This window comes from Melanotaenia boesemani, chromosome 1 (assembly GCF_017639745.1).
Source record: "Melanotaenia boesemani isolate fMelBoe1 chromosome 1, fMelBoe1.pri, whole genome shotgun sequence".
Classification (NCBI taxonomy): domain Eukaryota; kingdom Metazoa; phylum Chordata; class Actinopteri; order Atheriniformes; family Melanotaeniidae; genus Melanotaenia; species Melanotaenia boesemani.
In genome coordinates this window covers 41,034,253-41,061,694 of record NC_055682.1, presented here as the reverse complement: position 1 = coordinate 41,061,694, position 27,442 = coordinate 41,034,253, and the positions used below count along the sequence as shown (strand labels likewise).

At 41.8% G+C, this 27,442-nt stretch overlaps 2 protein-coding genes across 5 annotated transcripts in view; both read right to left on the bottom strand.

Annotated features, from left to right (window-relative positions):
- Window positions 1-3,911, bottom strand: part of minar1 (membrane integral NOTCH2 associated receptor 1) — a 32,193-nt gene extending 28,282 nt beyond the window's left edge. Inside the window, exons 1-2 of the mRNA XM_042008993.1 lie at window positions 3,810-3,911; window positions 1,744-2,599 (exon numbers count right to left, since the gene is read on the bottom strand). Coding sequence (XP_041864927.1) covers window positions 1,744-2,553 — 810 coding nt within the window. The 5' untranslated portion in view covers window positions 2,554-2,599; window positions 3,810-3,911. The remainder of the gene's footprint in view (window positions 1-1,743; window positions 2,600-3,809) is intronic.
- A 3,771-nt stretch (window positions 3,912-7,682) lies between these two features.
- adamts17 (ADAM metallopeptidase with thrombospondin type 1 motif, 17) overlaps window positions 7,683-27,442 on the bottom strand; it is a 74,298-nt gene continuing 54,538 nt past the window's right edge. For 2 of the 4 annotated variants that reach the window (XM_042008668.1, XM_042008882.1), the window contains 8 exons: window positions 25,879-25,959; window positions 25,032-25,189; window positions 18,532-18,691; window positions 17,836-17,971; window positions 15,617-15,821; window positions 13,126-13,278; window positions 8,018-8,189; window positions 7,683-7,941 (listed from right to left, as the gene is read on the bottom strand). In XM_042008668.1, coding sequence (XP_041864602.1) covers window positions 7,931-7,941; window positions 8,018-8,189; window positions 13,126-13,278; window positions 15,617-15,821; window positions 17,836-17,971; window positions 18,532-18,691; window positions 25,032-25,189; window positions 25,879-25,959 — 1,076 coding nt within the window. In that variant the 3' untranslated portion in view covers window positions 7,683-7,930. The remainder of the gene's footprint in view (window positions 7,942-8,017; window positions 8,190-13,125; window positions 13,279-15,616; window positions 15,822-17,835; window positions 17,972-18,531; window positions 18,692-25,031; window positions 25,190-25,878; window positions 25,960-27,442) is intronic. The other 2 variants (XM_042008748.1, XM_042008817.1) reach the window with 2 other exon arrangements.

The window sequence follows — 27,442 nt, the reverse complement described above, 5'->3', positions numbered from 1 at the left end:
CTGAAGTTTTTAATCCCAGTATAAACCAGTCTGTAGAAGCTGAAGCTTTTAATCCCAGTATAAACTCGTCTGTAGAAGTTGAAGCTTTTAATCCCAGTATAAACTAGTCTGTAGCAGCTGAAGTTTTTAATCCCAGTATAAACCAGTCTGTAGAAGCTGAAGCTTTTAATCCCAGTATAAACCCGTCTGAAGCAGCTGAAGCTTTTAATCCCAGTATAAACTAGTTTGTAGCAGCTGAAGCTTTTAATCCCAGTATAAACTTGTCTGTAGCATCTGAAGCTTTTAATCCCAGTATAAAGCAGTCTGTAGAAGCTGAAGGTTTTAATCCCAGTATACACCAGTCTGTAGCAGCTGAAGCTTTTAATCCCAGTATAAACTAGTCTGTAGCAGCTGAAGCTTTTAATCCCCGTATAAACCAGTCTGTAGAAGCTGAAGCTTTTAATCTCAGTATAAACCAGTCTGTAGAAGCAGAAGCTTTGAATCCCAGTATACACCAGTCTGTAGAAGCTGAAGCATCTAATCCCAGTATTCACCAGTCTGTAGAAGTTGAAGCTTTTAATCCCATTATAAACAAGTCTATAGAAGCTGAAGCGTTTAATCCCAGTATAAACCACTCTGTAGAAGCTGAAGCTTTTAATCCCAGTATAAACCAGCTGTCAGATTGGGAGGTAAAATTATATAAAATGAATGTATGAATAGATGTAGCAGCATAAAGGCCGACCAGAGGAAGAAAGCAGAATTTATTACTAACAGAACTTTGTAGAAATAACACACAGATCAACAGTGACCAAACCTTTTCTCATCTCATCGTTCTCTCAAGTCTTGGCTTTGAGGAGAAAAAATATTGTTATAGAAACAAACACACAACAGAAACTATTTCCATGTTTCCACTTTTTCCTCATTTCCAGTTATTCCTGCTACTATTTACCTGCTATCCTCACTAAACCAACTCCAGCTCAGCTGCTTTGTGGCGCCACCGTGCATCAGAAACGTCTTCTTGGCTTTATTCCAGCCATAGAGGAGCATTATTTTTCTTCTTTTCACACACACATAGAACTTTCTTCTCACTGGCTGATCTTTGGCTGCTCCTGATTGGACGTTACCATCAATCTAAGCTCTCTGATTGGTGGCAAGTCTGACAGGAAGTTGCTTCATCATCATTTCCAGGCAAAAATAGTTTTTTTTCCAGGTTTCTAAATGATTAAAACCATTTTTATAATGTAGATTCTAGACAAAGGCCTCCAACGTCCAGGTAGAGGGCCTGTAGCCTTTTCTATCTGTTTTTCTCTGAGAGAAATCTAGAGTTAATATGCAGGATTTATTTATTCTTTACACAGCAGAGGGATTTATTTGAAATGCGACTTCATTACTTTGCTTTGTTTTTGTATTATTCTGTTGTGTTGGCATCAAAAGAAAAAAAAGAACATTTAGTGGCTGGATTGTAAACCTCCTGGATGCGATATAAATGCCTGGATAACCTTTGTGTATCACCTAGGGTAAGCTATCCATCACAATTTACCCTACAGAGCTACAAACTATCGTCCTGACACACTGATGATGACGAAGTCACAGCGCTCGAGGTCGTTGGAGAACTAGTGGAGTTTTAAGGGCTAAAGAAAGATTGAGGTGTAACAGAACCAGAATGGTGGCCAAAAATTGAGGGAAAATGACATGAAAACCCTGATTCAGGAGATCAGATCAGAGGAATGAAGCAACATCAATGTTTACCGTAAAATTACCGACCTGTGGAGAGAAGGCCGGGAGGTTGTGGAAGTCCTCCTTGAAGATGTTTCTCTTGTGCGTACAGGAGTGGAGGGGGAGGTGCTGCAGGGACTCCTGGTCAGTGGTGGACTCACTGTCCATGTCCATGGAAAAGTAGGTGCTCTGCATCTCTGGAGGGACGGACGGGGGGCTGCTGCTAGAGAGCTGGGGAAGGTGGAGCAGCTTGTCCACAGGGGGGGGTCCACACTTCAGGTCTTTACTGATGCGCAGCAGGAAGTTTGGATCTGAGGTGGGAATGAACTGGCAGTTGTTGCAATCAGAAGGTTGTGAGGTGGGGGGGGGCTGGGCCTCCAGGAGCAGCTGCGGGCGGCTGTAATGAAGGTGAGGGTGGTGTCCGTCCAAGGTGTGCTCATAGCTGCTTCCCCCCTCACAACCCGGGAAGTTGTATGTATCGCTGTCGGGCCCCTGCAGCTCCATCAGCTGGTTCTGGGGGGTCTTCGCTTTGTGCGGGACGAAGATCTTGTCTTTGGCCAGGTCCCCGTTCATCTGGATCAGGTTGAACATGGTGACGATGTCCGCGGCCACCATCAGCTTCCTGGATTGGGGGTCCTCAGCAGAGCAGCGCATCTTGTCCCTGAAGAGGGTGGCGGGGAAGGCGGGGTCCAGGCAGGCCGTGTAGAACAGAAGGCTCCGGATCTTAGCCAAGTGGACCAGGTCGAAGCGGGCACACAGAGACTGGCACAGATCCTGGTAGGTCATGGTGGTCCGCTTAGTGTCCAGCTCCTCCAGGATCCGGCTCAGAAACAGGGAATACTCAGGGAGGGGGTCCATGGCTGCCGAGCTGGAGGAGGGTCCAACCTCAGGAGGGGTTTGGTACCTGGAAACAACATGATCAGTCAGAGCGGTTCTGGAACTAGACCAGTTCTAATGGACCCTAATCATTGAACAAGCAAACGGCTCAGGATGCCAGCAGCTTCAGAACCGAACTGCAACTTTAGAATCAAACTGCAGCATCAGAACCAAACTGCAGCATCAGAACCAAACTGCAGCATCAGGACAGAGCTGCAGCTTCAGGACCGAGCTGCAGCTTCAGAACCGAACTCAGCATCAGAACCGAACTGCAGCTTCAGAACCGAGCTTCAGCTTTAGAACCAAACTCCAGCATCAGAACCGAACTGCAGCTTCAGAACCGAACTCAGCATCAGAACCGAACTGCAGCTTCAGAACCGAGCTTCAGCTTTAGAACCAAACTCCAGCATCAGAACCGAACTGCAGCTTCAGAACCGAACTCAGCTTCAGAACCGAACTGCAGCTTCAGGACCGAACTGCACCTTCAGAACCGAGCTGCAGCATCTGAACCGAACTCAGCATCAGAACCGAGCTGCAGCTTCAGAACCGAGCTGCAGCATCTGAACCGAACTCAGCATCAGAACCGAGCTGCAGCTTCAGAACCGAACTGCAGCTTCAGGACCAAGCTGCAGCTTTAGAACCAAACTGATGCATCAGAACCGAACTGCAGCTTCAGAACGGAGCTGCAGCATCTGAACCGAACTCAGCATCAGAACCGAGCTACAGCTTCAGAACCGAACTGCAGCTTCAGGACCGAGCTGCAGCTTCAGAACCGAACTGCAGCTTCAGGACCGAACTGCAGCTTCAGAACCGAGCTGCAGCATCTGAACCGAACTCAGCATCAGAACCGAGCTGCAGCTTCAGAACCGAACTGCAGCTTCAGGACCAAGCTGCAGCTTTAGAACCGAACTGATGCATCAGAACCGAGCTGCAGCTTCAGAACCGAGCTTCAGCTTTAGAACCAAACTCCAGCATCGGAACCGAACTGCAGCATCTGAACCGAACTCAGCATCAGAACCGAACTACAGCTTCAGAACCGAACTGCAGCTTTAGAACCAAACTGCAGATTCAGAACCGGACTGCAGCATCTTGTCATCACTGACTCCAACATCGGAGTCCGCAGCGCCGCGCAGGCGCGCACACAGGGAGACGCACGAGCATCAACTCAACAGAAAAACAAACTAGAACCGCACAGAGAAGCCCGGCGCGCGTATGGAGGCCCGCTGGCTGATAAATACCTTTCAGTTCCGGTGATGGATGCGATGATCCCGGACCGGACTGGACCCGTCCTGTCCCGGACCTGCAGCCATCATAGCTGCGGTGATGCGGATGCTCCAATTTGATGTAAGTGCGTGAGCTGAAAACAGACGAGTGTCAAAATAACGAGACGGTCACTACAACTTCCGGTCTGCAATTTCAAGACAAGAGTCTGACAGACAAAATTTATTTTATTTATCGTTTCCAAGGATTTTTGCATAATTTTAATATTATTCCTATGAGGTCCAATCAGCTGTCTGTAAACGGGTCAGAGTCCTTCATCCATGATGTTCTAATACCTTCTCTCCATCCAGGTGACCCTCCTTCAGAAAGGTGATCATTTTAATCTGGTTCTAATCAAAATAATAGATATGTTTATGGTTAATTCCAGACTATTTTAATATCTTATCCAGATGCTAACTCAGACTAGTTCCAAGTGTGACTCTTCCCAATAAATATTGATTAGCTGCTAAAAGAAAAAGTGTTCATCAGTTCAGTTATTTTGGTAGAAAATAACAAGCATGTTGACGTCTCCTGCATCTTCTGTGGACACACCAGGGGCCTCATTTATAAAACTGTGTGTAGCAAAGCAAACTACAGGTGACGTCTGCGGCACAAAAAGCAGCGCATTTCTACTTTCAGATTTATCAAAACGTGCGCACGCACGTCCTGTTTTCGTTTCTAAATCAGAAGTGAGGGAACGCCTTCCCACGCCAACATGGTGACTATAAATGGTCAGGTGGACGCCTGTAATACATATTCATCACATCATTTACATGATGGCTCGGGAGGGAAAAAGAGGGAAGAAGTGGAATTTTTCGGAGTGTGAGACAGACATCCTGATGGAACACGTTGACAAATGAAAAAATGTTTAATTGGTGGGCAGGCGTGGGCATTACTTGTGTCAGAAAGGCAGCAGGTGACAGCAGGTGGCAGATGCTGTCACAGTAAATCATTTTGGAGAAAAGCGTCTGCTAAATCACAGTAATGATGCCGGTACTGTAGTCTTTTGTTTTAGTGTGTAAAATAAATTTAATAAATATAAAAGTAAATATCTGAGATTGTTAGCAGCTTATTTAATGTTAAACAACATTTCTTTTTAGTTCCTGGGTGCTCCAGTCGACGGTGCTGCAGCGAGGGTGAGGCCAGAGACTCCACCCAGCAGCCATGTCCTCAGAGGAAGTCCTGCAGGTGCAGAGGGTCACCATCAACGCTGTTAACCCAGTGGACAAGAAGCTGCAGGAGATAAAGACCATCCTAATTAAGACAACAATAAAAAACAACATTGTGTAATAATGAAAAAATAAAAGGAAATCCTCCTCTTGTGTGTTTCATTAGCGTAGCATCACTTCTAGACCTCCAGCCTCCAGTCTGGTCCCGCTCTGCTGGAATGAAGGACCAAAGCTACTTTCCACACCGACTGCTACATGCTGGCAGCAGACTGGCACCTTATTTATCTGGATGGATTTTTATCACATGGAAGTTTTGTTTCACAATGACAGAACATGTTTTAGTGGTTGAGCTTATTATTATCATCTCCCTTTTTCCTGAAAATCCAGGCTTTTTTTTTTTTTTACCCCCGAGCGTGGCTCTTAGAATTAATATGGAATATACGTCTTTATTCATTTCTGCAAACAGCTTTAATATCTAACATGTGGTGTGAAAGGTAATAGTGGATTGTGAAAAAATGTCTCACATTTCACATCATTTCCTCGATTTTATTCTGGACCGTTGGTGTCACAGTTTCCTGTTTTCCAATATTCTGTGCGTACTCCTGGGTCAGAGTTTGCGTGGAGGTAGGAACATTTTCCCGTCAAGTTTGGTTTTCATGAATCCCAAAGGTTCACTATAATTGTCGTACGCTGGTTTTTGATCCTATACAAGCTTGATAAATGAGGCCCCAGATGTCTATGTCCAGATATATTGCTGGTTTATTTTGAATTATATTTATTTGGGTTCACAAATTAGAAACTAGAAGCTACATTATTTAATATGGGCCAAGTTTAATATTCGATAAATGTAAAGTTGTGAAAACTAAACCTTCATGTTCCTCCGTTATTGAAGAAGCACAACAGAAGAATCTAAAAAAAAAAACAGCTTTATGAACTTCATGCCTTTATTGTGAAGGCAGCTGGTCTAATTTCCGGTGATCTCGTGTGATTGTTTCATCCGTGCGGTTCTTTGTTTCAATCAGAATGACGTCACTGATCTCAGAGCAGAAGTTAAACGTGCTAGTATTGTAAAATTTACATAAAATAGAATAAGTTTTGCCAATAAAATGAACTTTAAACATTTTCTTATTAACTCTTACTTTAAATTAATTAGATGAACTTCGTGGAACAAAAAGTTGAATAAATTAATGAAATTCAATTGGATAATTATAGATAAGCATGTAAAGTATGGTGGTGATGAGGTGGGTTGGTGCACAGTGCTGTCCTCTTCTATTTACAGACAACAGATTAGAGGAAATAAGTTTATGAAATGTTGTACATTTAGTTCAGTATCGTAATAGTTTTAAAAAATCCAGTTTTGGATCATCTAGTTTTTGAAAGAACATTTTTTATTTTGGTGATCAATAATTTATATGACACATAAAATGTTTACAAGGTTCTCAGTAAGAGTTAAAAAATTTTAAATAACTGTGATACAATGCCAATTTTCAATAAAAAAAAACCCTCAAATTTCTTTAGTTTGATCTTCTTTTTCACTGTTATAATATATAACACATAAGTTATTTGGCAAGAATATATGAAAAAAAAAAAAAAAAAAAAGGTTTTAATGCCATCCTTGTTGATTGCTATCTCCAAAGGTTCAGCCGTCCAGGCAGATTAAGTTTTTCTGTCACTGGTCTTTGATTTAGTCACAATCTTAGAATAGAGGTACAATCAGTATTTTGAAGTCAGAGACACAGGATGAAACTCATGGTTCCTTCCCACCCGGATAGCCTGGGGGACTTGTGATTGGGTGGGGGAATCAGAAAAATGTCCCACCTACCTTTGGTTTGGTTTGCTCTTCTCAAGCCGACCAAACCGCATGGAAAATGTCATGTAGTTACAACAACTGCTCACTAGGGGGAGATATTCCCCGAAACATCTACTGACAAAGAAGAGAGAAGGAAAAAAAAGTCTAGCTTTGACTGGCCAATACCGAAATGACTCGTTCAATCCAAATTATCTAAAATTCACCGTTGTGAATTCACCCAGGTTTTCCTGACAACAGGTTCAGAGATCCAGGGACAGAAACAGGAGCAACACCAATAAAAGTCATCTGAACAGCAGCCTGGTGCCTTCAAAGGCAGCATAGAAAACTCAAATATGACTGAGGCCAGTCTGAAGTCCTCTGGAAGCTGTAAGGGTGGACACACTGATCACAGGGAACACTCACAGTGGTGCTGTTTGGCCCATTTTAAACAACCCTGGTCTATTTCAGTGGTTAGTACAATTAATCTGAAGCAGTGTGAACTGATGGTGTGGACCAAAGAAGTGAACTCTGGTCCTCTTGAAAACTGGGAGTCTCCTGGTTAAAGTCTCTTCCAGTCTGAAAGCAAACGGACCATCTAGTGGACCAAAGAGAGGAGGTGATGTAGATTAACATGGTGGATATCTGAATCCACATTAGTCCAGTTTATAACTGCGTTCATATAAACCAGTTCATAAAAAGATGGCCTAGCTAAGAAAACCAATGGACTGGATCAAATCTTCCCTTTGATTCAGTCCTTGATCCTGACCTGCATGAGGAGATTTAGTTTAGCTGTGTGACACAGAGCATCCTGCTTTTTTTTTTACTTTTCTACACACTTGTTAAAGTTCTTTGCTGATAAAATGACCAAAATATAAATCCAAAGAGCGCATTTTACCAGAAAAAAACTTTATTAGTCCACAGAGGGACAAAAAGCCGGATACATCATAGGGTCTTTATCCAGGTTTACTGTAGGCAGGAATAACGTCCTGTGTTGGTCCTGGTCACAGTGGAGATGAAGAACATTGGACATCGAACACTGGTAAGTGTGTCCGGTCGTCGATAAGGTAGCGGAACTTCATCTGTCCACCACCGTCTGGAGGAGCTCCAGAGCAGAGATCAGACATTATCCAGATATCTGACATCAGGCGTCTGCTGGTGAAATCATTTTTATGGTATTACATCACAGCAAGGTGGCGATGATGATTATGATGTGTGTGTGACGTCTCACCCAGCCTCGCCGAGGTTATGGTGTTCACTATCTCAGTGCAGGTCCCACTATGGCAGGTCCGGTAGATGGGTGGTTTCAGCATCAGTGGACAGTTGTTGCCATGACGGCCGGTCACTCTGTGCATACACTGGACCACTCGTGACTGCAGGCCTTTCCCACAAGAGGACGAACACTGAAACGACGACGACAACGTTGAAGGAACACCAGTGATTTTTCAGCTGACTTCTAAAGGGATGTGTTGTCACCAATGTGGTTAACTGAGGACATTTCTGAATGAACAAGACAAGCAGGCGATCTAGAACAAGTGAGATTTATCATCAGCTGATTACCGACTTACCTGCTATGACTGGACTCCAAATGATTGATAAATACAGATTTTATTTCACTTCCAAATATTTTAAATTTAATATGTACGATTGATAAATGAGGACCCAGGATCATACCATCAGCCTATAAAGCAGGAATCTGATGGTCCAAGATACCAACTGCGGTTGTGATGCACAGATCCGATATTGGTATCTGTACCAATACTGAAGAAATTTCAAGATCAATTAAAGCTGCAAGCAGCGATGAAGGCCCTCGCACCTCTGGCGTCGCTCCGGCCTGTTGCACCGCCCCATCAGCTGGCAACCTCCCACCTACATTGCGGCCGCTCTCACTCCTGCAGTTGTATGCCCATTCTTCCAGAGTTTATGTCCATCAAGAGGTGATTTTCCTCATTAGAGGATCAAATTGCACCTCAGTCTGACCAGTCTGAAGCGTTCATGACCTTTTTTCTTACAAACTGAGTTGATTTCTCACAAACTTGAGCATGATTTTATCATGAGGAAAATTCCACGTAGCTATTAGGTGGCGCTATACTTGTTTTTCATGTATAACCATGTTCAGGTTGGAACTCTAATGAAAACAGGAAAAAATCAGCTTAATTGGTCGACTGACAGCAGGGTTAGAGCCACTTCCTGTTTCATGGCGAATGATTTAACCATCACAGGAAGCCATTTTAATCATGATGCTGTAAGGAGTCAGACATATTTCAACCATGAGTTCATGAAGGATGATATTAATGAGTTTGAATTGATTTTACAGGTATTAAAGGGTTAAAATGGTGGCACTTCCTGTTCCCAGGGGGGCAGGGCTATGGCGTTGACAACATCAGGACATGAAGAGGCTTTTTTGTTTGTCCTGGCATGTTATATAAATATGCCACATTTTATCTTGTCGTTCAAAGCAGTGGTTGGAGCTGATAGATTAAAAATTTATAGGGGGCGCTATAGAGCCATATTACCAGCATATGTCTATTTCAATCAGTTCCAGGCCTGACCACTGTCCTCCCTGCCAAGTTTGGTGGAGATCAGGAGTACATTGGGTCAGTTACAAGTACATCCTTTTTCATGGCGGTGGACGCCATTCGCCATTTTTTGCTTGAGGAAGGAACTTGAAGTTTTTTGTCTGTAATATCATGAAAGGGTTTGACCTGATCTCAAGCACTTTGGAGTGTGTGAAGTTCATTCCTGGGAAGAGGGACCCCGGTGTCTGAAAAAGGCACTTCCTGTTTCAAATGGGCGGGGCTTAGGCAACGACCAGAAGTAGTTCTATGTATCTGTTCAGGAGCAGACCCTGATTAATCACGGTAAGTGTGATGGTGATTGGATGAATTTTGAGGGATTTATAATGATTAATGATGTCACGGAGTCTTATCCAACCTGGTCATGGCGGCACGGTCTCGCCATGCAGCGTTGAGCAATGTCCAGGTGACAACATCTGGACATGTAGATATGGTCGGCATGGAACTGAAGTGAAATATGTGCAGTTTGGTACAGAATGAGTGTTGTATTTCAGAAATAATGGATTCCGTGCTTGATGGCAAAACATCAAAACTTGATGAGATGTCGCCGCTGAACGCCACCTCCTATTAGAAAATTTTCAATAACTTTTGACCACACATGCCTCTGGAGTGTTCAGACTGAGTTTGAGGTAAATACGATAAAATCTGTAGGAGTTTGTTCAAATGCAAGGCAAAGAAACATGCAAAAATGACCCCAAAAATGACACTTTTTTCAAAATGGCCGACTTCCTGTTGAAGTTATCATATAGGTCCAAGAGGCTTTTTTGTACATCCATCCAAGTTCTATCAATATACTGGATTTCAGCCATATCGGTCAATGTAGTGGGCAGTTATGATCAATTAAATATTTGTAGGGGGCGCTATAGAGCCATATTGCAATTTTTCCAGCATATGATAATGCGGCTGAGTTCCCAACCTGACCACGGTCCTTCCTGCCAGGTTTGACGGAGATCAGTAATACAATGGGTCAGTTACAAGTACTTCCTGTTTGATGGCGTCGGACCACTATTCGCCATGGTTACGTTTGGCGAAGAAACTTGAGATTTTTATTGTGGTATCATGAAAGGGTTTGACCTGTTGTGAAGCACTTTCAAGTGTGTAAGTTTTATTCCTGAGAAGATGGATCCCTGCGTATGAAAAAAAGCACTTCCTGTTGGAAGTGGGCGGGGCTAAAGGCTAGTCCGGTATTGGTCATATGGATCTGTTCAGGGCTAGACCCTGAATAATCTCTGCAAGTCTGATGGGGATTGGATCTGAATTGAGGGATTTATAGTGATTTATGATGTCATGGCGTCTTATCGAAGTTCGCCATGGCGCCACGGTCTCGCCCTGCAGCGTAGACCAACAGTTTTCACTGGATATCATCACCAACTTGTTTTCTGCTGTCTGACCCAGTTTGGACCTGGTTGTGTCCAAAACGTCAAATAAGTGAGTCTCTGAGTACAAACCATGACTTCCTGTCGCCAGGGGGCGTGGCCAATTCATAACCTAAATATTGACATGTAGCTGTGTTCAGGAAGTGACTGAGATCATACATGGCCATTTTGGTTCAAATATATTCTTTAATGTGGAAGTTATATCACTTTTGTTCTTCATGGCGAGACATCAAACTTTGAGGCCCCACCCCCTCCATGCCCTTTCTCCTATTAGAAAACTTTCAATAACTTTTAAAGACACATGTCTTCTTAACATCCTGAGATATTTTGGTAGCGGTACAATGAAATCTCTAGGAGGAGATAGATTTTGAAAATGTCAGTAAAACGCCAAAATGGCGACTTTGACCCAAAATGGCCGACTTCCTGTTGGTTTTAGGCTGTTGCTCCAAGAGGATTTTTTGTTCGCCCGAGCATTTCGAATATATGTAGTGATTTTCATAAAGATAGATGACGTGCAGTGGCGGGGCATCATAAATAGTGGAGTTCTCATTCAATTTTGCCTGAACAGTCCCGAGCACCCCAAAATATCAAATTTTTCACATTCCTTTGGGGGGGGTACGCAAAATTAGGCGCGTTTTCGCGCATGTTCAGGTCCCCTAAAATGCAATTTACTTTTAAGAAGAAGAAGAATAAGGAAGAAACGGAGCAATTACAATAGGCCTTCGCACCGCCTTCGGTGCTCGGGCCCAAATATCGGTGACAACTGGCGCAGATCTATTTAGTGCAATTCTATGCTGTGTACTTTCAGTGATGTCATGCGCTAACGACGTGCTACTCAGAGGCTCACATTTGTTTTATAAAGTGGAGTGGAGGGATCAGCCATCTGCTTGTTCACACTCCTAGCCAAGACATTTAATGTCTGCGTGGAAAAGGTGCGCGGTGAAAGTTCCCAGAAGCTGCAGAAATCTGCTGAGCAGGTCTCTGACACCGGCCGGCGTGTGTGGAAAAGCTCCACAAGTTGGACTTTTTTTTACAAAGCTAGTGAAGCTGTTGTTTTATTCTGCAGATTTTGTAATTTCAGGGCTTAAAGTATCCCATCACTCTGGCTTGCAGAGTGTTTGTGCCACAATAAAGAGTTAATTAGTTAATACGAGCTAATGTGGACTTTTGTCATGTTTAGTTCATCCACCAACGATGTGGGATGAACGCAGCAGACGCTGAGCTGGACCTTGGAAAACATGGCTGAGATCCAGCTGCAGATTAAATCTATGCTAGACCAGACGTTGATGAACAGCTGTAAACGTTAAATATGGAGGGTGGATGGAGGGTAAATTAGTGAAGCCTGGTTATTCTCTGTTTTTTACGCCACACACACTCTCTGCCTGGTGGGCGTGCGCTCACCTGCATGTGCACGTGTCTTTACACATCAGGTGGAGGAGAATTGTAAACGTGACCCTGTGGAGTCAGAAAGGACCTGCAATCATTTAAATAAGGTAAATAACATCAGGTTTTTAAACACTGGTGTTGAGCGTGGATGAAGAAATAACAGAATAACTGAGCTCCACCAGCTAATGGACATTAAAATAAATACGATAAATAATTGCACCAAACCCTTGTAAAGAGCTGGTTTCTGTTTATTTTGAACCAGTCTAGTGGAGCTTTTGTTGTTTGGTTTTTTTACTTATTTTACATTGGATTGTAAATTCCTAATTTCACTGACTGAACCATTTCTAGATTTTGTTCTTGTTTATTTTTAGTTGTTTTTCCAGCTTTTGTTTTCCTTTTTCAGTTTTAGACCTTCATTATTTGACAGTGGGTGTTATACTCCTACTGGCCCCGACTGAACCAGGAGAAGTTTTGTTATATTTTCACATGTTTGACCGAGCTTGTGAAGCTTATTTAAGATTGTTAAAGTTGATTTAAAATTGTTGTACTAGTGTACAGTTGTTAAGTCAATAAGTAATTCAGTACATTTATATCTGTTTTTAAAAATTAGGACATTTTTAAGTAAAGTCTGGCCATGCCTTAGCACAAAAGAAAGATCTCAGTCTTTCCGCACAATGAGATATAATTTGTTAGGTTGTTTTTCTGTATCGGGCAATATCTCAGATATCGGAAGAGAAAAAAGTGGACGGGTGCATCCCTGAACTGCAGTCACCCTGAGGTGCTGCTGCAAAAGGGCTGTAAATAAGTTCACAAGAAAACTCACAAATGACTGCAGGAACACACCATAGTGTGTTAGTCTGCTTAAAGAGGAGGACAGTAGCAGGAACATTGTCACAAAGGGAAGCACATGATTCTGGATGAAGGAGTCCACACACAGTTTTAAAGCTGATTTGGATTTAGCGGTCTTGAGTTAAATCTTCATAAAAAAACAGGACTCATACCTTGGACCAGTCTCCAAATTTCCATTCATAACACTCAGAGTGAACCTCACAGGATTCCTCTTCAGCTGGCCGGGATGAAGGATCACAGCCCCCCCGAGCGTTGGTACACCACACCATCCTCCTGCGAACTCCCTGACCACAGCTCGATGGACACTGGACAGAGTCACAAAAAAGAAAATCAGAGGGAAGATGTCGCCCGGATTTAACTAAGCAAACAGGTAGAAGCCTCCTATTGGATAATTCCTGCAGGGATGATTATCTTTCAACTAGAACAAGTTGTTTTACCCCAGCTGATGCAATCAGTAGCTTTTCATTTCTTAAACAACCATGTGGAAAGACACATTCTGCGGTTGTGGAAAGGATGTTAGAGAAAACTAATGCTGGACTCACACCAAACGATTTTCACGGTTGCAGATTAAAAACAGAAATCTTAGGAAATCTTAGGCAGCGTGTTCCTGTCATCTCCATTGTTAAGTTTAAGCTGGTAACCTGGCCAGTTTCATGTCAACCTTTCTCTAGTCTTGAGTCTGCCACAATATCAAACGTGTCTGATATTATCGCAAGGTGCAGTGATGAAACATGATCAACAACCAATAGATGAGCTCTGACAACAGCAGGAACAGGAATCCTGACAGAACGACTAGTAGGTGGACCGTCCAGAAAGAGGAGCGGATGGTTATTAAGAAGTAAATGTCTGCTGTGTTACGGTATCATGATCTAACAAGAAAACACGATGTGTAATTCCCTGTTGACCCTGGAGGGAAACTCGCCCCTTGTTTGCTTTGCTGTGGTCAGATCAGCCCTGTTCCATATCAGCCTTCCAACATATCACAAAAATGCTAAAAGAATCTAGTTGTAGTCTCGTAAACAGTGATTCACAGTCTTTGTCAAATCCAGTAAACATTTGTCTTTAGATGTGGGCAGGTGTGAGCTGGTAGTTTTCTAGAGTCTTTTGCAAATCTTTTCAAAGTCTTCTGGTGTAGCCCAGCATAAGGAAACTACTAAAGAACTGTTAAGAACTGTTGTTAAAACTGTTATTAAAAACGGGAAGGATGGTTGGGAATGATCGTCTTCCAGGAAGAAATGTGGTTGTAAAAACATCCAGAATGATGGTGGTCGGTGATTAATTAAAAGTCTGGTGGAATCAGAAGAAAAACAGCAGTAGAACTCAGGACCATGTTTAACACTGAAAGTTAGAACATTTCCACATGAACAGTGTGAAGGAACTCAAGTGACTGAACAGCTGTGGAGCCAGAAGAAAACCACTAATCATTGAAGCTAACTGGAGAAAAAGTTTGCTAGGAAGCATAAAGACTGGACTCTGGAGCCATGGAAGAAGGTCATGTGGTCTAATGAGTCCAGATCTACCCTGGTCCAGAGTGATGGAGCATCAGGGTAAGAAGAGAAGAGGATGAGGTGATGCATCATGTCTACAGTACAAGCCTGTGGGGGCAGTCTATGATCTGGGATTGCTGCAGTTGGTCAGGTCTGGGTTCAGGACTAGGTTCAGGTCTAGGGTTCAAGACTAGGTTCAGGTCTAGGGTTCAGGACTAGGTTCAGGACTAGGTTCAGGTCTAGTTCCAGCAACAATATGTGTCCAGCTGACTACCTGAATATGCTGAATGAGCAGGGGTCTCATGGACTAAGGGTTTGCATACTTTCATACTGAAAACTGGGAAAGTATGTACGCCCAAACATATTCAGATGTATGAATCGGTGCGGATGCTTGTTCCTGCACATCTTTCCTTGAGAAATCCCATCTTGGTTGTAGCTGGGCGCAGCTCTAGGACCACCTCGTCTCCTCCCATTAATAAATATGCAAATAATAATAAATATGATGTGCTTTCACCTTTAGTCCAAATAATAATGACAAACACGCCAGAAACGCCAAAAAAGAAGGATTATTTAACAGAATATGAAACTGAAGTGGCTGAATCCTCCCCTGACCCACATCACTGACAGGAAGTAATTTCTTTGACCTAAACACCGTCTCCTTCTTTACTGGAAACCCACAACAGCTCCTTCCAGTAGACAAGGATTAATGAGGTTATGTCTTTTTTAAAATAAGAGAAAATAAGGTATTAAAAAGGGGAAACTTGAACAAATTCTTAAGTGGCAATCTTTTATGGAATTTTCTGCAATAATGTAACCCCCCTCTTTCTCCTTTTTTTTTCCGACTGTCATTTATTTATTCTTGTTTGTAATTTTGTTGCCCTTGTTGCAATGACAAATAAAGTTCTGTTCTATTCTTTGTTTATGTGAACAGTTCAATTATTTTATAGATTATGTCTAAGCATTTATTTCAACGAATTGAATATTAAGTTTTGTTTTTTGTTATTGGTTGTTAAAAATATGCAAATCATTTCTAATGGTGCATACCAACATGTTTAATGCTAACATCAAGGTCTCCTGGTTTATGTACTTTTTTCCTGCATACACATCAATAAAAATATGAAACAGAATAATGTGTGTATAGAGTGATGAGATGTACCTCGGACCACTCTGAAGCCCCCCACACTGCAACACATGGGGGGCCCTCACAGCCCTGCAGAGCAGCAGGTCTTCCTCCAGGACAGAACCGGTCCGAGGTGTGGACTACCGATCCATTTTGTAGGACGGAAACACAGGACGCCTCCCTCTGCTGAACACCTTTACCACAGCTGACAGAACAGGACCCCCACTCACCTGTCACCCACCTGAGGACATAAACATCATCAAGTCTTTAAATAAAAACATAAACCTAAAGCTGACAGAAATACACCTGCTGGAGAATCTGTGATTTACGCTCATTCATCTAAACCATGATGCTGCAGAAACATCTGAAACTCTCCACAAGAGAGCTCACAGGGAAGAAGAGCTGAGATCCAACAGACCGAGTACAGACAGGAGCCATTAGCCCGGTCCAGGAGATCAACAGGAACTTTCACAGGGTCTGATTCTGCAAACCTCTGGTTTCCCAAATGTAATCGTTGCAGTTGCCATTTTACCAAAAGGGGACCGTGTCTTAATGAATTTGTCTTTGTCAGTCTAAAACACATACATTCTGTTAATGTGCACATCTTATGCAACTCCAACATGATGATCCCTAATGGAGGCACGATGACGTGGGTCAACACGAGTCCTTTTTCGTGACCCACAGCAGTGTAGGGAACAGACTGCAGGCGGGTGCCGTGCATGCTGGCTGGCTGCTAGGTGAGTCCTTAAAAAGTAATTAGTAGAAATGATGACCATTAAAGCCTGAAGTGAAATTCCTGTCATGACCTGCAGGTAATGGTGGGTACCCTCTCAGACGCTGGCTCCTCTGCCCGTTCAAAACCCACAGAGTGCAGAGGAAATTCTCTATAATGCTGTTAACGCTCGGAGTTCCACAAAACGTAGGACAGCGCTGAGGATGGGCATTCCTCTCCCTCCTGGTCTACCCCCGCCCCAGTACGAGGAGCCATTATTTGCTTACCGTTAGTTTCAGGACTCATTTTAAGGTTTTATTGCTTGTTTTTAAAGCTCTAAATGGTGTGTCTCCATGTAATGTGTAGGAGCTGCTGCACCAGCATGCTCCAGTTTAAACACAGATGGACATTCATTTTATTTTAACTTTGTTTTTATGTTTTATTTGTTATTGCTTTTATTGATTTTTAAACAGTTTTAAGGCTTCATCGTGCAGCACTTTGGGCAACTGGAGTTGTTGTGAATGTGTTATATAAATAAAATCGACATTGACAAGACAATTTATGAATATATAATCAAAAATATAAATATAAGAATATAAATTCAGACTTTTTTCTGCTCATAGGGACTCGTAGTGGAGCAAATTGCTAAACAGATTCAGAATAATTAGCTGACACTCCCGGATCAAAAGGAGTTTGTCTTCAAGTTTTGATTACAGTAGCGTAAAATCCTCAGGTACATATCCTGTCAACAGACATGTGTTAACAGATACAATACAGATGTGACCACAGGACCCAGTTGCACCCTTTTAGGCACTTTGAACTTTCTATTGTCAATATTTTTGTCTGCGTTAATGCTTACAGCAAGAGATTTTATTAATCTTAAGGTTTAGTTGAGTCACACTTTTATTAAAACTTATAAAATTAAAAGTGTATATTAAAGTAATAGTTCTAATTAGGACTGAAGCTGAGAAAAAAATTGTATTTATATTATTCTTAAAGCACCAAGTGTGAGTTTTTTATATAAATCTGAACTTCTCAAAAGACAAAGCAACCAAATCAGCATTAGAATTTATTGACATACAAAAAAAAAATCAAATCACCCTGAATAGGCCACTCTGAAATTCATATCTGGAAAATATTTCACATTACCTGGTTTTCTTGCTAGAATTGGGGGATGTCATTATGGAACAGAATAACCAGAAAATGTAAAAGAATATTTAAAAATGAAATAAAAGTCTTATGGTTCTAATAAGGACTGCAGCTGAATAAAAGATTGAAGTTTAAAAATAGGAAAAAAATATCAAGTTAAATGTCACTTTTTCTGCAGGGACCCATTTGAGTCCTGAGTGTGTTTTAGAGTGTGTCACAGAAGGAAAGGACAGAAACGTAAATCGGCTTGAAGCTGCTGCAGAGGTCCATCAGGAATGGACAGGATCTCATGGATTTTCTCTCTGATTAGATTTCATGGACTGATGCTTAGATTGTTCTCCATGAATTTGGTTAAACAGGAAGAATTACAGGAAGTAACGTGTGGAGGTCTCACCTGTACCTGCAGGGCTGAGGGTTGCAGAGCTGGACTTTAGGCAGTAACCGGTTCTCAGGGTTACAGTAGCTCTCATTCACCACCTCCATACTTTTATTGATGATCCTCATACAAGAAACTGTTGTCCTCCTCTCACCTGCACAACATACACAGATTTACACACATTTACATTCATGTCAGTGTTTCACATGTTTAGAGTCAGAATTAGATCAGTAAACTGGACTGAAATGTCTCATGACGTCCTGGGCTCTCCAAAGACGGATGGATGTAACAGCTGCTAACAGCTGTGTAATGATTATCAGTGACGGGCTGCTGGTTCAAATCCTCAACTAAATTTGTGAGAAAAAGGAAGACATTTTATTTGAGAAGATGAACTGTGACATTCTTGTCAATGTCATTATAAATTTTATTTCTACAGCACATTTATCCAGCAAGGCCTCCAAAGTGCTTCACTCAAACCAATAAAATCTAAAAACACAGGGACATTTTTTAGATTAACATCAGAAAATCTACATAAAAACAAAAAACTAGTTTAAATGACATAAACTTAAATAATTGCTTCTTCACAGCATTTAATCTTTAACAGAATCTAGGAAGTTTTATGAAGTTCGGATTCTGAGGAAAGAAGAAGAGCTGGTGCAGTGGAGAACATGTGAAACCTCTGGTCTCCTCCATCAGCTGATGAAGAACTCTGACCTCCTCCACACTGGACAGAACAATCCTGCCAGCTGCTGTGGGTCCAGATGTAGAGGTATTCCGGTTCCGTCTGGTCCGGCCCGGCCCAGTCCTGAGAGGTGTTCAGGGACACCGTGTACTCGTAGTGGATCCCATAACTCTGGTCGTGGAACAGAAGCACCTGGAATGGGGCAGAACAGACGAATCACACCTGAAATTCAGGAAGTTGGACCAAACTCACCTGGAAGTTCACCTGAAACCAGAAAAAAAATGAGATTTGGTGACAAAATGACATTTGGATGATGAAACTGGTTTAAACTGATGATTACGGCTGTAACAAAGTTTTAATCACACACCTTTATTCAAAGGTTTAAAGACAAAATGTTTGTTATGATGAAGAATTTCAAACTCTGAACCAGTACCAAGGAAAATACCTTATCCTGGTTACCCTCTTTAATACCAAGAAGTTTTGAAATGATCCTCTGAGACATAAAATGTTTTCAGTAACCAGGTTTCCAGATGGATCCTTTAAATGTAGAAATGTTTTGTTTTGTTATGTTTTTGAATTACCTTTAATGCAACACTGCAAATAGTGTTTTTCTTTAACTTTATTTCTTTATGGTGCTTCATCACACTGACGTCATATCCTCTAGTGGTGTGGTAATGCTGTCCTCACAATACCACAGACTGTAGAGGTTTCAAACCTATCCACCTTGGTAACTGGTTTCAGGGGTCGTCCCCACGACACATGATTGCAGTAAAACCACAAAAGTATTTTAGCATTAAAGTATTTTTCATCCCCATGAAACAGGGATTAGCCTGTGTGATACCGATCATATCTGAGACTATGTCCTCACGGCACCAAGCTGGTTCAGGTGTGAAAACCGTGGCGAAAACTAGAGGGAGGCTTCGACATAACAGTAGAGTGCTTTGATGGCAGAATGAGCCAAAGGTGTAAAGGGCTGTGGGGGGCAGTCCATGTGTCAAGGTGTTTGAATGCAGCTGCGTGGGGGGAGTATTGGGTGCTTGATCAAACCTCTTGAAATACAGGTTCAGATCGTTGACCTAACTCAGATCTCCCTCAGCCTGTGGGTGGGGTATTTTGAAGCCTGAGATAGGTTAGGTTAGTTCTCTAAGTGAGAACTGATCATCATGAATATTTTTATATTCTGCTGCGAGCCTTCATAACTTCCCTGAATATCCTCTGTGGTGTAAACAATTAGAAGAGCCTTGACCTCCTTGTCGGTCCATTTATCGCTTGCTCTGTTGTTGTCGTCCATAGCTGCAACAGTGTTTTTTTAAAAATGGCGGGGACACAAGAAGCGGAAATCTGGCAAGGGGCGTAGCTACCAATCACCAAATACTTACATCATGAGGGTTCCTATGGAACCCCAAAAAGACCCTGCCTCAAAAGGCTCTTTCCGACTGTAGGAACCTTTTGCAGTTCCTATAACCTTTTCAGGAACCAGGCCGTTTTTTCGCGCATTCCGACATATAGGAACTAGGGACCAAAGCCCTCAGTTCCTATAACCGTTTTAGCTCCTGCTCTGAGGCAGGGTCTAAACGGGGTTCTATAGGAACCCTCATGACGTAGGTGTTTGGTGACTGGTAGCTCCGCCCCTTGCCAGATTTCCGCATTTTGTGTCCCCGTCACATTTAAAAAACACGGTTGCACATACAGGCAAAAACAACAACAGAGCAAGCGATAAATGGACCGACGAGGAGGTGGAAGCTCTTCTGACCGTCTACACCACAGAGGATTTTCAGAGAGGTTTTGAAGGTTCGCAGCAAAATATAAAAATATTCCTGACGATCAGCTCTCAGTCAGAGAACGCGGGAAAACGTGAAGCAGCGCACGTAGAAAACTCACACAAGACTACAAATAAATTAAGGACCACGACAACCGGAGTGGGACGAACCGAAAAAACAGTAAATTGGACAGCTTGTACCACCGACATGTTTACTCGGGCAACGCCGCAGCAAATGACTCCTGCATGTGGCAGGAAAAGCCAGTGTGATATACAGCTTATACACACATGTAAATAGTTATTTTTGCTCCGCTGTATTCACTATAAAAAAATAAATGACTTTGTAAAGAGTCTGAAGTTTTCAGTTTGTGTCTGTTAGATGTGCTTTGGCCAAATCTATAAAATATTAGCTAATAAAAATATTGAGTTTTTATTAACTTATCACAGCTATGAAATATTAAATAATCCATCTTTGGTTGCTAAGTTTTAAGTCTTATTTCTGGATGTAAATTACATTAGTTTATCAACTTTATAATATGCTCCATATCACAGAACGAAGTTTATCATGTTTAACCAAGATCTGACACAAATTACACACCTGTAAACATTTCACCACCCTTTTTATATTTTTACCTTCATCTACGCTAAATCTGTGTGAGTATGTCCTCATAATTCTAAACCATAACTCAGTCACAACCAACCCTTCAGTGACGGATTACTCCTTCACCTTTCTACTGATGAGTCCATAAAACACACGAAGCTTAATAGCAGATGATGAGATCTTTATTTTACACATAACAAAAAAAAAAAAAAAAATGAAATGATGCATTTTCTATGTAACATTTTCTCTTTAAATGTGTACATCATGTATACATGTATGTTCTGTCTGTCGAACTTCCAGAACATGATGCTTATTATGAAGAGGTGTGTTGTGATTAGCTGGAAGGAAGGAGGTAAAGCATCAGGGCTGTTCTCCATCTCCTTCAGTATCTGCAGCAGGTGGTTGTGTCCATCCTCTCCAGTGCAGCTTCAGGCGGCCACAGATGTATTGAAATGTCTCCCTGGACATACAGAAATTCTCTATCCACTGCTCATCGGTAAAATTGAGAACAACCTTTTCCCACTAGTTATCAGCTTTGCTCCGGACCAGCCGGACGGTGAGGAGGTTCAATGAGCTGCAGCAACGTCTGAAACGCAGAACACGAGTTACAATAAACCCGCCGTCTGAAATATTTACTTATTGTAATCTGCTCAACACAGACAGTAGAAAACCATCTGAAATGTTTACTCATAAGACACGTATACAATCGGCGCATGTTTAATAAGTTAAACTTACACGTCGTCTCCTTTGTCTGCGGCGTATCTCCTGCCGCTGGATTCTTCATCTTCTGACTTTCAGGAGCCTTCCAGCCTCGACGTGAGACGCCTGGTTGTATCGTCCATCAGTAACATCTCCATCAAGCAGAGCATGAACACTACGATCTCTTCGTTCTCCATATTAGCTTGCCGTGTTGTTTTGTTTTTAGAGGGTTTTGTTTTGTTATGTGGTGCTAAAGTCACACGCCACTGTCGCAGACGTATGCGTCATATCGGTCCCGCTACCTCCCCCAACTCATGTGCGAATGCAACATGAAACAGTTCCCCTGAAGAAGGTAGTTCCTAGAACTAGGACAGTTATTAGAACTGCGTTCTTAGAACTTTTCTGTCGGAATGCGCCTATTGTGGGAGCTAAAATGGTTATAGGAACTGAGGGCTGTTACTCCTAATTCCTATCCGTCCGAATGCGCGAAAAAACAGCCTGGTTACTGAAAAGGTTATAGGAACTACAAACAGTTCCTAAACTGGGAAAGCCCCTAATATGGCCTCATGCTAACCTCTAACATCTCAATGTCTCTGTTGCAAAGTTTCTCTTTTTTTTTTTTTTTTTTTTTTTAAAACTTGTCCTGTTCAGGCAGATTGACGGTCTGGCTGCTGTTTTCTGCTAAACAAATTTGCTTTGGCAAAGGAAACTTAATGGGTTTATGGCTCCTCTTGATAATCTTATGTATGTGTGTGTGTGTGTGTGTGTGTGTGTATGTATGTATGTATGTATGTATGTATGTATTTAATTTCTGTAATTTATGTAATCTTGCTGGATATTACCGGAGGGGAAAGAAAAAAAAAGGAGAATAATTTAGAGAGGTAAACAGGAAAATAGAAAAAAAGGAAGAGGCGATAAAAACACAGTAGAAATAAGCAACAACCATCAATTCAGCCTAATACCAGACAACCAACTGATACACCTGTACAGAAACACAGCAAAAAATTTCCTACAGCTTTAATAGCTGACAATCATAAGTAGTTCCTAAAACAAACCTAAGACAACAACAACACAATAACCAAAGTACCAGAAACACACAGAAACAAAATTCTTAGTAAACAAACTGGACAACTTAGTGACTGTGTCAGCACGCAGAGTGTGAGGAATGAGGAGTGATCAGAGATGAGTGTGATCGTGCACCACCAAGGACCCAAAGCCAGAAGCCATTTTCCAACCCCCAAAGCAACGAGGTCACAGTCCTCCACCTACAATAAGTGATGGAGCTAAGCACAGGGGACCAGAGGGAATGAGATTCAGCTAAATAGTTCTTTGAGGAGGCAGACATTGTCTCATTACTGATGTGGTCTACTAAGAGATTCCTAAACTGCTGAATACACAGATTATTTTTGTTTTTCCAGTTCACAAGGATAGTTTTCTTTGCGATGCATAATGCTGTGCGTATCATGTGTGCAGAGTTAGTTTCCACATTAATGTCACCCAAGTCACCTAGTAGACATAGTGCAGGGTTTGCAGGAATATTACATTTAAACCATGTTGACATGTCCACACATACCTGAAGCCAGAACCTGCGGACAGGTGTGCAGGACCACAAGGCATGGAGGTAGTTGTTATTAATTAATTTATTAATCTGCATGTTAGTAGAGGAATGTCTACCTTAAATAAAGCCTGTTTGGTCAGGATGTATTATTAGAGGGTTGTTTTTTCTATCCTTCTGGCCAAAGCTTTGATGATTATTTTGAGATCTACATTTATTAATGAAATTGGACGGTAACTGGATGAAGTGTCGGGTCTTTTCCTGGTTTTAATAGTAGAGTAATATTGGCTAGGTTCATATTTGAAGGTATTTTTTGTTTTTCCCTTATTTCTAATATCATATTGTAGAAAGCGGGTGCCAGCATTGTCCAGAATTCTTTGTAGAATTCTGCTGGATAACCATCTGGACCCGGAGCTTTATTGTTGGGCATATGCTGGAGAGCTTCATGGAGCTCACCAACTGAAAGAGGTGAATCAAAGGCCATTTTATTTTAATGTTTTCATTCTGGAAAATTGGTGTTACTAAGAAATTGATCAATATTCTCATTTGTTGTGTTTAATTGTGATTTATATAAAGTTTTATAGAATTCACTAAAAGTGATATTTATCTTGTCAGGGTCATGGCTGATGTTTCCTTCTGGATCTCTGACAGAGGAGGTTGCTGTTTTCTCCTTGTTTGTTTTTAACTGAGCCAGGAACCTTCCAGATTTATTTCCATGTTCAAAGTTCTCCAAAGGAAGTCTTTGCAACAAGAATTGTCTTTTTAATCTATTATTTAGAACAGGTCTGAAGCGCTCTTCTTTTCCCAAACTTTTGTCCCGGCATGGCGCACATGGCAAGTCTTCCGTAGCTCTCTGTGGGGATGTCGTGTCTGCCCTGGAGAACACTACAGCGCTGCGCAACCAGCTCTTCCCTACTAACAATGCATGCAGGGGACCGCATATACATCGATAAATTGGATGTATTAGTTGAAAGAAACGCAGCGAATCCGAAGAAAAACAGCAGATTTGGTTACAAATAAGTATATAAGGCTTGTATACAAAATATTTACAGATGCAATAAGATATAAAATAGTTAAAACACTAGAAAAGAAATGAAACAGGTTAGAGCTGCTGCTAACAGCAGCCAGCCGACCAGCGCAAAGGAACTACACACACAAAAAAAGTACATCAACATATGTACATTTGTATCTAATCTCATCTCATCTAGCTGGACGATCATGAACATTTAACATGCTTACTGAGGCCAGAAGAGTCTGAGATGTAGCTCTTGGTTTGTTACTGTTTCTCTGAGCATGATGGTGTTAATCACCAACCTTCTAACCCTTCACTTGACCTTATCCAGCAGCTACTGGCCTTCTGGTCTCCTGTGGAAGCAGTGATGGTGGATGTAGTTTTTCCACACATCGATTCTGTGTTTTGGTTTAGTTTTCATTTCACATATCTATACATTTTTACATCCAAATTTTTTTGGGCTCAGGCTTTAATTGTAAAAGGGTTACTTGAAACTTTTTAAATCCAGCACACCCAACCATCTGACAGTCTACATCATGTCAGTAATGAATTTTCTTCCATTTATTTTCTTTACTCACTTTATTCTACTCAGGGTCATGGGAGGTTGGTGCCTTTCCCACCATGAGAGTTGGAGTAAACCCTGGACAAAACAAGAAACTGGTCCATCAAAGGCCTGGAAAGTTAAAGGCTTTAATAATAAGGCTTTGTTATAAAATGAAAGTATCTGTGATGACGGCAGACATGACCTGCTGGAGTATCCCACTGGTTCTGGTCTGTAACAGAGTGAAATTATTTTCCCTACGACTCATTATGGAAATAGACAGTGTACAGAGAGTTAAGATATATTTTGGCCTTAAATCTACTGCGAGCATTACTTAGAAAGCTTCTGCTAATGAATCTGTTTACCATCAGATGCAAGGGGGTCTTAGTGGGTCCCTTAGCTGACATCTTCTCCCACAATCCCCTTCTAACGTAGCGAATGGTGGTCCCCGCCAACTCAAACTCTCCAGGAAGTTCAATCTTCCAGTCGCTGTTGATGGACCGCTTGCTGGAGTCCTTCAGGGCTGAAAGGAAATAAGAAATTGGAGCTGTTGATTTCACTCTTATTTTTGCTAATGTTGAAAAGGTAAACCCAAATTTTAATATCACTGAGGTCATAAAACAACAAAACATTATATTATTATTATCATCTAAATTGTGACAGAGCAGATAAAACATTAATGGCTCTAAAGGATCCTAAACTGTGAAAATCAGGAGTCTCATCTGTAACTGTGGCGAACACGGCTCCCCTCGCAAAAATTGTGATGTATAAAAATAAATGTGGTGGGAAAATGTGCACCTGTACGTAAACTCTGACACATGCGTACGTACATTTTGGAGATGATGCAGGTGGTGAATTGCTGTCAGATCATGCTCCTCCCACATTCAATTTCACTTAACACCAAACATCAGTTGTACACCCACGTTATCAGAAACATTCAAACCAGCAGCATCTTGAGCCATATCTGTTCTAGAAACATCTTTCACTATAAAAAACATAACATTAAATTGACACAAACTGTAGTTAGCCCAGGCAGGTGGCTAAAAAAACAGACCCTCGAACTAACAGGTACAAGGAAAGAAACTATCAGATTCAGCCTGCCATGAAAATTTCATCTTCGATGAGTTCTGATGAGAGATTGCAAGATGAACACAAGTCGGGCAACAGATGTGCAACTTGTAAATCAATCTAATCTTACACACGTATAATTACCTAGAAAACTCTGTGAAGGTTTGTCCTCCATAACTTTGATCCTCCATGCTCCTGCAGGGATAACCGCAGCCTCAACGTAGCCTGGCAAAGACAGAAGGAAAAGATGGAACATCACTGGTGTGGGCAGCAGGCTGGACGGACTGACCTCAGTCAGATTTGTTATTTGAGACATTGTAATTGTCAAGAAAAAAAATACCTTTAAATGGCTGCAGTTTATTTATTTATTCTTTATTTATTTGTAACTAAATGCGGTGTTATCCTGGTTGATAGATGTTTTGAGGCAGGACAGCAAAGGTGAGACATTTTATGACTATGTATTGTATGACTATGTTTTACAAACGTAAAGCATAAATCTGGCCTTCTTCGGTCTCTGGTTCGGTGAATCTTGGTCATAGTGAGATGAAACTTCCAGGTGTGGAATCTGTGAGATGTGAGCTTTCAGTAAAAGAGGCGTTTTTTCGTGTTCATGCTGTCGGGTGGAGACGGGGAGACATCATCTGTGTTGACATATGTTTTCAGACTTTGTGTACCTGGAGGTTATTTCACGAAGCTGGATGAAGGGAAAGCCGGGTTTATCTTGATAAGTCTGGCCCATTTAAGCCAGAGTTCCACTCCATCAATGTGGCTTATTTGAATGTCTGCTGAGTAACCATGGTAACTGATGCACCAGAACTAGCCTCATCAGGGGCAGGCTAACGTTCAAGCTATGTCTCAAAGGTCTCCCGCCCTCATTCTGGTATAAAAGTTAAAAAAACAAAAAAAAAAAAAACACTCATCATATCACTACTTTGTCTTGAATAATCAATAAATCTGTCGTTGCCAATGTAACTACAGAAACAACTATACACGTACTGAACATGAAATTAAATGAAAAAGAACATGGTATTCATTAAAACTAATTAACACCTTATTAACCCTCCCCAGGTTCAGGAACCCCGACCTCCACTGCCTCTGGTTGGCTAACAGTAAAACTGGGATCAGCTGAGCCCCGTCCATACAGGCCGAGGGTGTTTAAAGAGAGACAGAGAAAGAGAAAGCTGGTCTAAAGAGATGGATGGAGAAAGATATAGATAGATAGAGACAAGGTTCCTTTTTGGTTACCATGGCTTGGTCTTTTATTGATGACCCTGCAGCGGGCGCACACTTAATTCAAAATGCATTCAGGCCACCAGACCCACGGGTTTTCAGGGGGAGGACCCCCACCAGTAACAGTGTTCTCTGATGTTGTCTTGGTATCTACAATGCAACAAATTTACAACTCAACACGTTTAAAACAAACACATTTCTTCAAATTCCTTCCTGCTCTCGATGGAGCAGACGCTTTTTCTTCTCTTTCCCTCCCCACACTCTGCTACTTGTCCTGTCATCTCTGAGCCTCTCTCTGCATTTCTGTTCTGAATCTAGAACCATGGATCTGATCAGCTGGTCTCTCAATGCAACTGACCAAATTTATTCGAACCACAAAACGGGCGTAGGGGAGTTTGCATGTCCTGGCGGAACGTTAGCGACTGGATACGTGATGGATTCCTGGGGGGTAAACTGGATGCCATCTTAGCTCAGAATG